The sequence below is a fragment of the Rhinolophus hipposideros genome (genome assembly GCF_964194185.1).
Source record: "Rhinolophus hipposideros genome assembly, chromosome: 9".
Classification (NCBI taxonomy): domain Eukaryota; kingdom Metazoa; phylum Chordata; class Mammalia; order Chiroptera; family Rhinolophidae; genus Rhinolophus; species Rhinolophus hipposideros.
In genome coordinates, this window is record NC_138055.1 from 37,775,952 (window position 1) to 37,791,588 (window position 15,637).

General features: G+C 33.6%; 1 protein-coding gene across 5 annotated transcripts in view; it reads right to left on the minus strand.

The window, feature by feature from the left end:
• The window catches only part of ITPR2 (inositol 1,4,5-trisphosphate receptor type 2), a 438,931-nt gene that overhangs the window by 124,227 nt on the left and 299,067 nt on the right, over positions 1 to 15,637 (minus strand). For all 5 annotated transcript variants that reach the window (XM_081060952.1, XM_081060953.1, XM_081060954.1 and 2 more), the window contains 6 exons: positions 14,759 to 14,942; positions 13,602 to 13,858; positions 10,866 to 11,066; positions 8,292 to 8,402; positions 4,483 to 4,578; positions 2,862 to 2,984 (listed from right to left, as the gene is read on the minus strand). In XM_081060952.1, coding sequence (XP_080917078.1) covers positions 2,862 to 2,984; positions 4,483 to 4,578; positions 8,292 to 8,402; positions 10,866 to 11,066; positions 13,602 to 13,858; positions 14,759 to 14,942 — 972 coding nt within the window. The remainder of the gene's footprint in view (positions 1 to 2,861; positions 2,985 to 4,482; positions 4,579 to 8,291; positions 8,403 to 10,865; positions 11,067 to 13,601; positions 13,859 to 14,758; positions 14,943 to 15,637) is intronic.

The window sequence follows — 15,637 nt, forward strand, 5'->3', positions numbered from 1 at the left end:
TAAAATAAAGGATCTAAGACAGAAAAAAAATGCTACATGAGAAACAATATCGTTTAATATATGTTAAAAGTGCTGAACAACGATTTAGATTGCGGGCAGCGACTGCTGTACAGAAATACAGGAATAAAGAGGAGAAACAACAGGAAGAAAGCAGAATGTAAAAGACCAAGAATAGAGTAGCGTGAGGCGAGCATGTGGAGGACAGAAAGCCAAAAAGGACACATAGTTTAATTTTAAGGAAAGTCTCTCCTTATAGTGTCAGAACTTAAGAAATTCCCTTTTTAAAGTATTTATAGTTTTATGTAGATCAGACAAGACACTTACAAGAAGCATTATTTGTTTCTTGTAACACCAACCACAGGAAGGACTAAAAAGGATGACATGGTAGAAAAAGCAGAACTACCTCACTACCCTGAAAAGATGAACAACAAAAATTGAAAGTCTGAGGGCACCAAAATAAACTGTCTGTACAAGAGGTGATTATAGTAAAATAAAGAGGAAGTTGAACCTTGGTTTTGGAATTACTGAACTGTGCAAAGGCAGAAACCAATCTGCGTGGTCATCAGCATGCAGGGTCATCAGCATGCAGGAGCCAAACTACCCATCATGGATTCCTCAATATGGATTCCATATTCCCAATGAAAACTCTGAACCCCGGACTCAACCAAAACCTTGGAGACACAGCTACATGGCTACTTCTGAAGCAAAGCTTACAGCCACTGCTCTTTTGCGTTTGTGCCTCAGTATAGAAGCTGTTTGGAAAACATGTTTATTAGGAACTCAGCAACCATGTTTGGCCTCCCAAGAAAGCAGATATAGTATCTTGGCCTAGAGAAAGCCAAAAGAGTCACTTGTGGAAAGATCAAAAGAACATAGTGGGCTTTTTCCTGTGAGTGAAAATTGAATTGTTCATGAAAAAATGGTGGGAGGAATCACCGCATGGAGAATACATTTATAAAGTGGCAAAGAAACAACTCCCTCTGTCACAATAAGAAAATAAGCAGACAAGTGATTAACTCCACACTGTCAGTTACATACACTGTTGTATATATTTTGCCATTCTTATCCACTCTTTGAGTTCCTAGAAGGAACCCATATGGGCTCTTATTTCATATTTACACTCTTAAAACTTAATCACAAGGCTTAAAGAATTCAGCAATTCAGAATCTCCTTCCCCTTACTCAGTCTGACATTCTCTTCCTGAAGTCTGGCTTTATTTATGTACTTCTCTATTGTACCATCCTGGCTCTGCAAACTACTGCTTTGCCAACATTTTGGTTTTGAAAAATTAAGAAACCTCTCTATATCAATTCAAGACATTTTCACATCCATTGTTTTATGTCTTCATTTCAGTATGTTGTTTCTAACCCTTTGTTACTTTTTTACTGCTTCTGAAATCCTGCTCCTTAGAGAATTCCACCATCATCTTTGAATTTAATCTGTTCTCTCCAAGCTCTTTCATAAAGTCGAATCTATCAAAATCATTGACATTTATGCTGTCTTTAGTTTTAACTTCTTTCATATTTCATATCATTATCATTTGATCTATGATGAGCACTTGCATTCTTTATCCTCATTCTTCATTCTTCTCAACACCCACCTTAGCCTGTTTGTAAAATTTGTATTCTCTATTCTTATACTTAATCTGCTTAAAACTGAGCTGACCTAACATAAGTATTTTCTTGACCTTGACATTTTTATTGTTACTCATATTATACTGGTAACATCAGATTGCATTTTTAAGTATCTTCTTCATGGGCATGGGGTAATCTGGCTCAAATATCTACCCCTCTACCGGTTCCAGAGCTGACTTAGCTGGTCAGGTTGTTCATTTCCCACTTAAAAGCTATATGATCAGGTCGTATTCATGAACCTGCTCACTCATGTAGAGGGGACAACCTCTCTAGACAGAGCATAGCTAGCTTGCAGTCAAGAAAATATGAGTGGCTATATCCCCCAACTTCTTTCTTCTACAACTTATTACCACTCATGCTTTCCTACTCTTCTTTGCTGTTTTCCTTCTACAATGCTACAGCTTTTGAAGTAACTCCTTGCCCATGTACATGTGCTGTATTCATTATAGTAGCCGATATGATTTGAAGTCTCAGCCTGTAATTTCTTTCTTTTTATTCACATTTACTCTTGTCATTCCTTTTCTAGTTCGACTCAATTCCTGTCGTCTGATTTCTCTTTCTCTAAAACTATACCTTTTCCATATCCTAAATCTAAGCATTCTATTTCCTCCAACTTGTCTTTCATCTTACCTTTCAGTTCCTCAATACCTAAAATTCTTTTTCATCTTTCTAGCTATTAACCTATCTGCCCTTATCTTTTTCTGTTCTATATATGTATATTTTGCTATACTATAAGAGAATTAGAAATCTTCTCAATGATCCAACTCTGTTACAAAACAATAGCAGCTTCTTTTGTTAATATCTCTTAGAATTTTACTGTAAAAGTAAATAAATGGTAAAGGTAGTGAATTAATCACTTATAAAGCTAGTATGAGGGTTAAGAGACACAAGTAGTAAAAAGAAGTCTGGTTACAATAATTAGTCAGGGGATACACGAGATAATAAGATGCAAAATGTGACATCAAAAGCAAAATATGGGGGTGGGTGAGTAAAACTGTTGAGCTTTACAAATTTTGGTGGGAAGTACTGTTTCCTTTTGGATCAACCCCGAGCACAGCCCACGGGGTGGAGTCAGGCATGCTGGGAGATTTTCCCTCTCCTTGGCCAAAAGAAAGGGAGGTAAGTGCTCAATGAAAGAACCAGAACTTGAAAACATGATAACAAGCCATGAGACAAAACATAACTGATAAGATTAGTAAAATAATATAAAGATATAAAATGTGACACCTGATGGGCCAGAATATAAATATTGTGTCCAACATCTTTTGGGGAAACACCATCATCTCCACCCTCATCATTCCCATGATCACATTCCAGTCCTTGGTTATAGGCATTCTTCATCACGTCCACCTATCAAAAAACACAAATAGGAAGAGCAAGGCTTGAAATGGCATGAACAACATGCCAACATTTTACATTACTTATGAGGTATAATTAAAAACTGGAACGCTTCCTAAGACATGAAAAGTATAAAAGAACTCTAAATGAAAATGGCCTTGGAAACCATCTGTATTTAAATGAATATGGGAGTATCTTCCTAAAATATTCCGTTTTCCTTGGAAAACTTTATTTTGATTTTTGAATGTTGACAGTGCCAAAGTTCCCATGAATTGGGGGACACTGGAACCAGGATAAGTAGCTGTAATTTATTAAGTGCCCACTTGATAACAGGGATACATGGTGCTGAACGTCATCCTTTGCACTGAGGACCCAAGGGTAGATAGAATAGAGTATCTCCCCTCAGGGAATTTACTGTCCAGTAGGAAAGTTGGCAAATCAAGAGGCGAACCCAACAGTCTTACAGGAAGGCTAAGTGTGAGGCACTAATGAGGCACAGGGCAAGGGCACCAACTCAGGCAAGAGGTTGAGGGTGGGCCACATGGAGGAAGCGGATGATGGGATAAAGAGGTTGTAGGCAGAGGAAATAGTTTTTTTCAACAGGCTTTTGTACAGGGTTGTTGTTGAATGAATATATCTTTTTGAACCATTTAACCATAAGGATAGGGAAGGTCTTGCTCCACTTAGCCTGTTGCCTTACAGATACTAGGCTTTCATTAAATATATGTTAAATCAAGATGCACCTTATCTTACTCTTTATCTGTCCTCCTCGACTTCATTCGTTACTATTAAAAAGAGAGCAAAAGAATGCCTTCCATAGGATTTCCCCATAGCGCCAACAGTGGTGCTGCTAAGACTGGGATTTAGTCATTATGGCACTGAGCTATTAATATACATGGTTTGAGTATGTACTCAATACTTTTGAAACCCAATGCTTTTGAAGCATGCTGATAGTACTTCATGATTTCCACGTCACAAGTGAGGAGGAAAATATAATTTCTACAATAGGAAGGCCCATTGATGATCTCTTTGGAATCCTCATCAAGTCTCCCCACAGTTTTCTCTAGGACAAGCATTGTGCAACATTTCACTGACAAGAACAAGTACAAAGGATATTGATTTTATTTTTATTGTTCAGAAAGAGGTATAAATATAATTTTTGAGGGGTACAAACTTTTTTTATGCATCTTCCTCATACATTCCAATACACAAATGAAAACAAACTTTTCTTTTTCCGTCAAAAAGAATATGCAGATAGTTTAGTTGAGAGTGACAATCTGGTTAAGAAAAGAATTCAGAGTGGATAAAACCAAGGAAGTCATTAAGGACCCAAATAAACACCAGCCTTTGCCATCATGGGGCCTTCTGAGGTATCCATAATGGTAGGTCATGATGTGACATTATGCATTGGCAGGGCAGTGAAAGTCACTAGACTTTTTCGGACATGCATATTACAAACGTGTCCCTTTTAGTTATACATTATTAACATGGCTTTCCAAAGTTTTCTTACCAGTTCCCTGGGTCTCATGTTAAAAAGAATTCTTTCTGCATTCTCACTGTCATGTCTGCTTTCCATAATGGCCAGCAAAAGCTTGGAGGCATTGTTCTAGAAAAAACAGATTAAGTTAATGCATAAAAAAAGTCTTTTCATGGATTAACGATCCCAGGCATTTGTTTTAATTGAGATTACCAAAACCATGTTTTTTTCAATCAAATAGAATTTGAAACTGCTAATTTTGTTTGGCTTATCAGCATTTTAAAATATAAAGTTTTACTTTATTGCCAACAGAAAATAAAAATAATGAATCATGAGAGGTAAGTTACAGGGCTATTTTAAATATTGGTGAAAAATTGTTTTAAAAACAAGATTGACTTTATATATAATGCATTAAACTATAATCATATTTCCCTTCACTATTTCTTAAACATCTACTTTAAGACATTTTAACAAGACAGTAAGATAGGCCAGTATCAATGACATAATTCACAGAAATAGTATATAAGTAAAGAATTTAGCAAATTGTATTTAACATGAAACATTAATACATATTATCAAACCAAAGTTTTAAATAAATTTGAGCAACAATTACTGAAAATTAATCTATAAAATTCTAAATTAACTAGTTAAAGTAAAATATAAATTTATTGATAATGGTTTACTAGTCTCACTATACACATGTTTACCATCTGGGTTGTAGAAGAATATTTTCTATTTTTGTTTAATGGAGAATGGAAATAGTTTATGTTGTCTTTGATATTTTCTAATTTGGTTTATAAATATATCATCTCAAATGTTTTTAACTACAGATATCAAAAATGTTTCCAATATAGTCAATTTGTTATCCAAAATGGGTACCAGAGAGTTACAGAATGTAACTAGCAAGCTACACAAAGCACAAAATCCTCAACATTTGGGAAGATGTTTCTTTACACTGTGTTTTCAACAGCACTGCCCTAGAATTTTGGCAAATTGCAAAATGACAAAATGATAAAAATTACCTGGAAGATAAATCTACAGTGTTTTTGTAACATTCATTTAGATAAAAATCTCTACCTCTACACACAATCTTTGATAGGAGCACAAAAGAAGTAGAATCAAATGGCTTTAGGATGCTTGTTAGTGAATCAAAATGAACATCTTATGGGATGAATGCTTAAATTGAATCAGTTGTTTTGTGTATGTAGATATGCACGACACAAATTTTGTTAAAGTTGTATAGATTAATTTTACGGAGTGCTATAATACCAAATTCTATCCAACTATTTTTTTTCTTTTAGAAGTACAGTCTAAACATGGTCTTTAAATGACTACTACTAATAATGATGATGATGATGATAATGGTGACAACAAAATCAATGTCACTGACCCATCCTGAAAAGATGTTAGTATCTTGTGTGGGGGGGAGGGCATTATTTTTTTCTGTTCCATTTAACAATTTTACAGATTTGTACCAATACTAAAATCCATTTGTGCAATGTAACAACACGTACAAACAACATACCTAAAAAATAAGATTCTAGGATTAGTGGAGAGCTTAAATCTTTACAGCCGTCTGAACTGACCCCATAAAATTCAAAGCTAAAACCTTGGCAACAATAGCAGTATTCTCTAATGACCCTCAGCAAGCCCAATACATAATAGCTTAAAAATACATCCAATTTCAGAATGCTGTTGGCACCATGGTCTCTTTTCTAACCAATCTTCTTTTTCATACTATGTTGGAAGAAAAAGAACCTTGTAAATGACCTACTGAAATCTGAATCAATTTGAAAGTACAAGAGCCTATATACACTGAAAAATCAAATGTGTGTGTCAGTGTTAATAGAGGGTTTCCTTCTAAAGGAAGTTAAACTCCTAAACACAAAACAAAAAACTACCTCTTTGCAAATTCAGCACTTCATAGTCACAGATCGGTTATGAAATGTAAATTAAAAAGCAAAGGACAAGACATTGAAAAGTTCATAAAATTGTATAGTAAATGAGTATATAGAATTAAGTACACTTAAAATTATAAACAATTATTAAGCAATTAAATTTAGGGGTGAATGATATAAAATAAAATCTTGAAATTTTTAATATATTTCTATAATGTTATGGAGCATTTATAATTAAAAGCACCCTACCCAGGGAAACCTTCTAAAATTTGCCAGTATATATAATTCTGTCTTATAAACATCATTGCCATATCGACCATTATGTACAAAGCCTCATCGATTGTTTAGATAGAAAACTATACTTTAAATATTTCAAGTCAGATCCATTCATTTGTTATTTTATACATTACCTACATTTATCTAACATATTTTGAAAAGTTATACATAAATTGTGCTTAGTAACATAAATATTTTAAATGACTCCTTTTCAAAAGAGCATTTTCAATTTGAATAGCTAAGACTATTGTACTCTTAAGTCATACCCCATCATTTAGTTATTTTACATGGGCCTGGACTTGTAAATAATCTGTATACCTATACTTGGTTTTAAATTTATGAATCATTCAGTATTTCCACCAGTTAAGTTATATCAATTAAAAATGAGATTTAAAGGTATAGTCTTTAGACTAATAAAGGATTTGAAAAGGCAAAGGCTAAGGCTCCTATATGCTTTTTCTTTATGAATTATGGTTAAAGATTAATTTAAGATGAAATAAAAATGTTTCTACTAACTCAAATTAAGCTGTCTGTCATTATAGCCTTTGGCTGGCTTCACTAACTGAAGCATGATGCAAATGAGGAAAAAGACACAAATTCAATCTGCATGAGGATTACCTTTGCTCGAATCTATGAATGGAAGGACCCAAAGCTTATACATATTGTGAATGAACAGAATGAAGAACTACAAACTCATCTCTTCTATGAAAAGAAACATGTGCTCATTAAGAGCCATTCGTACAATCTTCACATCAATAGGACATATGTACATTCTATTATCTATCTAAATCCATATTGAGAAACAGATCTATAAAAATATCACTCTTCTTGATCATAAATTTACCTATACAATGTTAAACTTAATTATATTTGCTATGATATTGGGTAGACCTGTCTTAACGGAAAAATTGTATTTAACAACAATGATATTTCTTTTTTACCTGCTTAACACTAAACACAATAATGTGGTCTTTAATAATCACCTCAATTGAATATCATGCCTTTGTATTTGGGGTTTATAAAGGTTCTTATGTATATTCACTTGTCTATTTCCATTTGAACAAAAAAATTGAATAAATTTTTTAAATGGAATTTTTGTCCCTAAACTCTGATAAATGGAACTGCTGAGAAGTATGTGCCTGGCTTAAGTTAAAGTAATTTCTCAAAGGGAGTGTGAAAATAGCTTACAGTATTTGGGGGGGAAAATAAAGATTCTAATATAAAAGAGAACACCTTTTAGAAAGAAGAGAGCCATAAAATTAAAATGCAGCCTTCCTTTTACATAGTGTAATTAATTGTGACTTGATATATAGAATTCTGTACTCAAGATAAATTTTAAAAATATGGTATAGTGAATGTTCAACAGCTTTTGCTCCTCTATATAATGAAAAATATAAAATAAAAACAGAAGAGAAGGACTGAATCAAAGCAGTTACCTACCAGAACTTCCAATAAAGTATCCTCCAACTGAACAGTACCTCAAAGTTTGACATTTTATCAGGAATTTAGTGCACATTGTGCTTTCACTAATCCTTTCTTTCAATTCATGATTTGAAAATATGGTAATATCTTGGTTTTTACAAGAGCTACTTGAAGACGTAGTCAACACTGGAAGTGAGTTTTATATAGACAATGTCACTTTCCCGCTGAATAGTGGATTTACTCTACCTTTAGTTGGAGCACCAGGTCCATTCGATATTTACCAAGAGGGTTTATGTCATTTAGAATCAAAGCAATGATGATATCAATCCCATTGGATTCATGAGTAGCAATACATGTCTGGAAAACAAAATGTTTATAAAATAACTTCTATTTAACATAAAAGCACTAGAAATCATATGACCTAAAAATACCGGAATCACCTTAGTCTTTTGACCTTTAAAATGTAATTAAGATTTAACTTTGAGATTAAGTCAAAGATAAGTCAAGGATAAGTTTTGCATAGAGTCTGACAATTAACTGATTAGTATTGATAAATGACTTTGTATGCAGAATACAGACACACTGTGTGTAACAGGTATCTATTAAAACAAACTATTTTTATAGAATTTCAAGCAACACTGGTTATGTTAAATATTTTTTCAGTCAATAAAATTTAATATGCCCTTCAAGAGAAGAGTTCCTTAAATTTACAATTTTAAGATCTAATTTATCCTGGCTAATAGAATATTCCCATTTATGAAAGGACTGTTCCTTTTATGCCTGAGGTTTGTAAGTAATCTTTATTAGTACTGATGTAGCATTTTAGTTTAGCTGCAAATTAATGCTAAATAAGTGACAAGTGAAGCTACTGCGTGACCTGGGTGGCAGCAGACAGGGAATACAGATATCTCCTGATGTTTTGAGGACATCCTGGCAATTCTGGTGGCTGAAGAAAAGTCCAGCAGATTCCTTAAAGTTAAGTGATTTACAGAGGGTTCTTACTTGGGGAAAGTTTATAAAACATCCTGAGAGATAAATGCTGAGTACATATTTTGAAGGTTCGGGTCTATTGTGCTATGACTTTGAACTTAGTTCAATTTATACAACTTAAAAATTAGAAACTTGTGAATTGGAATTTGTGGAACTAAATGTAACAAAAATACAGCACCCAGTGTCAAGGGGTTTGAAAAATGGAAACCCAGGTGAACTAAAAGAAAAGAGTAAAATCAAGGTAACTCTGAAATGACAGTTATTTTTTTAGAATGGGCTTTATTTCTCCCTTCATACAAGGAAATTTTTACTCCTTTGACACAAAGGAAGGTGTTTTCCACTCATCTTCTACATTCTCTGAGGTTCTTCTGATAATTAAAATGTTTCCCAAACTTCAAGGGAATCAATTTGAAGATCATTTCTGGAATTTGTTAGCAACCTTTTTTCCTTACACACATCTTTAGAACATGGGGTTCAGAGTAAGTATATTATTAGAGTATGTGGGATTCATGTTATTTTTATTATTGGTTTTTTCTTTTAGAGCTTACCTGATTTAGTAAATGACTTTCAAAATTCCATTTCATCCACTTATAAGACCAAAAGTCGGGGATACGTGTTGTCTATTATAGATATACATATTTTTACCAGCAACAAAAACAAATCTCTGAATTTGTATGTTTTTTTCTTAACTTTAAATTAACAGTTAGGTTTACTTGTATCACTGCCCTAGGAGACTGAAACATAATCCAGGAAAACAACAGCAAAATCCATAATCTCTTTACCATGTCACACGCACGTTACTGAGAGGGGAAAAGTATCTCCATAACAAATTATTTATGTCAGTAATTGTTGTTTTTAGTTTATGTGTGTGTGTGTGTATATATATATATATATATATGTATATGTTTATGCACTTCTGTATGTATATGTATATATTAATACTACATATATGTGTGTGTGTACAGACCATATAATTTGCAACAGAAAAGCAGATTTCTTTTTCACATTTCTTTTCTATGTTAAATACTAATGTTTGGTCTTAATGAATTTTTTAAAATTTACATCCAGAAATGTTTGTGATGTGAAAACTTTCTTCCAGGGTGGATCCATTCTTTCGATGGCAGCTGTATAACACTTGAGTGGAGGTGAACAGACAATTAATAAACGCCAGGGTGGCTTCCCTCCCTTTACTAGCTCAAGTGACCTGTTTTCTTCTGCCACAATGTGTCCTTAATACCCAAGAAAAGAATCAGAGGCAAACACTCTGGAAGAGAGAGTTGAAACTTTGCCCTGAAAAATCTAATACAGCCAAAGAGCACGCCATTTAGACTCAATCAAAAGTCCTAAGTTTTAAGTATGGCTCTACAACTTACCATTTGTCACTTTGAGACATTGGAATGTCACTTAATCTCTGAATCAGAACCTATTTATCAGCAAAATGGAAGCAATGATACCCATTTCATAAGTTTCATAAGGTTACTGTGGATACACAGGAGAAAATATATACTACCCACTGTAGTGGTTCCAAAGAAACAAAAGGGAGTTTATTCCAAAAATCCTGGAGAGATTCACTAAAGATGAAAAGTGAGCAATTATGAAGAAACATATTTAACTCTTTCTAATATGTCTGATTTTTATCTGAAACATTTTCATAGAAATTTTCTTTCTTGCTAGTCTATAATTCAGTCTTTGTATGTTTTGTTAGGAAAGTAAAAATATCTGGCAAAACAAGAAGAAATTTTTTAAAAGTACACAAGGGTTGGCTTGTTCATCAATTTGATCTCTGCTAATTATTCATGGATAGTTTTGAAGAGCTGCTTTCACGGTTACCTGATTTTCATGGCACGGGCCCTGGCAATACTCAGTCAAGCTTTCCAGAGTCTGGTTGACCAGCACTACATTCTTCTCATTGATGTACAGACCCAACAGGCCCAGGCCACCTGTTGTACTTCCACAAATGCAGTCCAAAAACTGAAGGGTCTCACAGACAAGGTTGTAATTTGTTTTATTGTTTTGATTCCTCAAGAAGTTCTGAAGTCAAAAGAAAATATAATCCAAGGGTTAAAAAAAAATCATTGTGTTAATTGTTTTCAGGTGTGTGTGTGTGTGTGTGTATGTGTGTGTTGCTTACTCAAAAAGATCCCCATGGCAATGTCAAATGGAATTGTTCTTTATAAGAATGTGTTCATATTTATTAAATTTCTCCTAGGTTCAAGAAAAAAAAAGAAGGTGTACAGACCATATCATTTGCAATAGAGAAACAGATTTCCTCAAGCAACTATATTTATCGGTATAGTTCTTAAACATTTCACAATGTCATTATCCTAAAACTATAAAGAGAGGTCAAAATAGTAGTAGGAAAAAGGAAACTAGAAAGAAGTTTACTGGGGAAAGAAGTAACCAAATTTTCAAGTAAATGAGCCCTTATAAACAGTGTGGGTTCAATCATTAAATGATACAACCATTTTGGAGGGCTACTTGGAAGCACCTGTCAAAATTTTCAGTTAACATACAATTCCACTTTCCAAAAGCTATTGTGTGTGTGTGTATGTGTGTGTGTGTGTGTGTGTGTATCTCCACAAAGAGATTTACTGGACACTGTTTGTAATAGCAAAAACTGGAAACCATACCATATCCATCACAATGTGACTGACTGGTTTAATAAAGAATACATCTAAACACTGGAATATTGTGAAGCTATAAAAATGAGGCAAATGAATATGTACTGATATAAAATAGTAATAAGTAATTTAGCAACAAGATGTGTTAATAACAGAAAAAAGTAAGCTGAGGAACAATATATAACATGATTTTAAGAAAGGTTTACATGTTTACAGATCAATATGCTTATACATGCATAAAAATTTCTGGAAGGAAAAACAATGCATTAACAGTAATTTCTTTGGGGAGTAAACCTGGTGAAAGGTTAAGCAAAAATGGAAATTTTTATTTTTTATTCAAATTTAATAGCTATTTTTATTCATTTATTTGTTTGAATTTATTTCCTCCATTTATTTTTTTTATCCTTGTAGTTTGTTTTTGTAACTTTTTCCCCAGTTTTTTGTATTGTGGCAAAACATACTGAAATTTACCATCTTAATAATTTTTAAGTGTATAGTTTAGAGGTAGTAAATAGATTCGTAATATTGAGTTACCATCACCAGCATCCTTATTTCTAGAACTCTTTTCATCTTGCAAAACTGGAAGTCTATACCTATTAACAATTTTCCATTCCCCACTCCTCAGCCCTGGCAACCACCATTCTACTTTCTGTCTCTATGGTTTTGACTACACTAGGGACCTCATATAAATGAAATCAAACAGTATTTGTCATTTTCTAACTGACATTTCATTTATAATGTCCCAAGGTTCATATATGTTGTAGCACATGTCAGAATTTCCATTTTTTTAAAGCTGAATAATATTCCATTGTCTGTATATACCTCATTTAGAGTATTCACCTGTCGATGGACACTTTGGTTGCTTCCATATATTAACTACTGAATAATTCTACCATTTATTATTAGTAAAATAAAACAATTTTATAAGTAGCATTTTCTAAATTGTGTGACCCCACATTCCTATCAGTAAAATGTTTGATCAGATTCTATAAATCTGTTTCCCACATGGACAGCCTAGGTGGGACAGGATAAGTGTGAAGGAATATCCAGTGTCCTCCTTCTGGAAGTAATGCTCCTGGCCTTTGCTTGTCGACAGTTCTGTAGCAGCCCTCTCCAAGTCATGTGTGTGTGGTGGTGGGGGGGAGCCACAAGAGTCATGGCTTCTACCATTTATTAATTCCCAAGCTTATTCCCCTGGAGAATATTTAATTCCATTTACATAAATCTTTCATCTCTTACCAATTCAGAACACCTGTACTCTAGGTCTTTACTAGAGAAAACAGCTTCAAACTCTGTGGTCTCTCTAATATTAAACATGTGCTCTTAGAAATTATTTCACCTTTCATGTGGTTTTGCCACGGTGATGTAAGCAGTGTGTACAAATCATGCACACACAAAAACCAAATTCCTAGATACTGCTAAGTTTATCTATTTGAAAAAGGGAAATGTACCAAAGAAGATGTAAGAATAGAACTATATTCATTTGCGAAGGTATAAACTGCCACTGTTGTAGAAAATCCTCTCCTATAGTGACTCTACTTCTAATAAAGATATAAATATACTCTGTTTAGAAAATATGAATTGGGTTGTAAATAATGAAATCCCCTGCAGTCTATAAAACTGAATGGTACAGATGAGGCAAATGTGACCTTACTCAACAAGTACCAGAATACTGGGATTAGATGATGCTCATCGAGTTTTAAAAGGTATAAATTGAAGATGCAAACAATGAAACTCTATGAGACTAACTTTTTATGCATAAAGGAATTTCCCTTTCAATTTTCATCTCTTAGAAACAAAACTTTCTTCCCACTTCAGAAGAGCACTATTGGTTTTATTGAGATTATCTTTCCCAAACTCTCTCCTATAGTTAGTTTTATTTGGGCTTAACGAAAATACTTAAAATCATAGGCTGTTTTCTCAGCTTTCACACAAAATAGAATACCTGCAATTCCCGGTTGTGATTCTCACATAGCAACTGAAGAAATCTCAGTATCGGCTGCATGATGGCAATTGCAGGACTCATTGTTACTTCCTCTGCAGACTTTTCCTCTGCGTTTCCTGCTTCTGATCCTGTACACATAATGTCAACCTCTGGATCCATTTCTCTTCTGTATACACAGTATGCTTTGGATGTTGCTGAAGAAGCCTCTGTTAATTGCCCTTTCATTCCCTCTTTTAAATGTAATGATGAATCTCTTACTGAAAATAAAGCAGTACTCTTATATTTCTGAATTAATTTCTTCTTGCTAATTAAAGAAAAGACAACCAGGTATTCCAAGTTTCTCTGACAACTGAATTAAAAAATCATCTGACAAGAGGTACAATAATTTCCCAAAAAGAATTTTAGGTAACAACTGAATTTTAGGTAACACTGGGACATTAAAAAAAGGATCATCATGTTTTGCTAATTTTTGAAGGGTTCCTATCTTTCTAATAAATATGAAATATGAGAGTTCATGAATACAAGGTGGGGAAATATGGCAAACTTCAAAATGTTATTTTTTTATGATTTGCATTTACAACACTGATGACTTGGTTATTCCAAAAACCAAGATCTTTTGTTAGAGTCTGGTTCTTAATTTCTGTTCTTCAATTTTAAATTTTTGTTCTTAAATTTTAAATTTCATGAATACTCAAAGGTTTGGGACAGTTGTTTTATGCCAGGCATTTCACAATCAAACATTTTCATGTCACTACAATAAGTCCCTACTTAATGCCATGGATAGTTTCTGTGACTTTAAGTGAAAGATGTAAAACAAAACCAGTTTTACCACAGACTAAATGATATAAACAAGAGTTAAGTTCCTATGGCATTTCATTAACGTTATAATGAAACGACCTACATTGAATGAAAAATGATATTCAAGGACCTGCTGTAGCTGCTTTGCACTAATAATGCCTTTTGTGAGTTCGGTTCCGCAGAGCTGTTTCAAGGTCAACCCTATCACTGTAATAATTTAAGGCTGGAAATCCTTACTCAGAGCCAAAGTTGGGATAAGTAGACTAAGATGTGAGATGACAAAGATAAGTGAGATCTAAACACTGTATTATCCTATTTTCTCTCACTCTACTCTCCCAAATACTCAAATATTTCTTTACCTCTGATGCGTGGACCAGATGTCATCAATTCACTGTCATCATCCCTTTTTTTGTTACCTAGGTCTACCGTATTCACTGTCACTGTTGATCTGATCTCTTTTTGAGCAGCCTTCATTCGGTCATATAGAACTTTGAAGAACTTTTCTGACTTTTTTTGTTCATGCAATTGTTGGTAGAAAGAATACTGCAAGAAAACATATTTTAAGGTATCAATAACCAAGGGGAGAAAAACTGTTCTTGTGCTTGAAATAAACATAGGCATTATGAATGTAAGCACACATTTAATGTACTGCCCATCATTGTTGCACAAATAATAAATTGAAAGCTTTTGCCAGTCTACTGTACTATTTAATGTATATCAATAATGACCTGTACTTGCTTAGCATTTCCACTAAAATCCAACATATTTTCATATGTTATTTAATTTGTCCTTATTGATTATTTATTTTAAAAATTTATAAGGCACTATAAGAAGTTGTATGCAATGAGTTGTTTGATTTTTATGTTATTATAAAATTATGTATTGATTAAACACTTATTTACTGAGTGCCTACTATGTGCCAGGTTCTATGTTACTACTAGAGATAGAGCAAAAAGGAACAATAACCAAAATCCCTGCCCTCATGAGTTTATAATCAACAGAGGAAAATAGCCATTAATCCAATGCTCATCCTTTGCAAATGAGTTTAGGGAGAGTTACAAAGGGTTGTTTTTCTTTTTATCTAAATTATGGTACATTTCATTTAGAATATGTTACCATGGCAGCCTCACTCACAGGAACCCACTGATAAATAGGCCCTAAGTCTTTTTGGTACTTCATTAGCTACATTGCTTTGTAGGGGGTCTAGGACAAGCCCACCGTAAAATGAATTCTGCTTC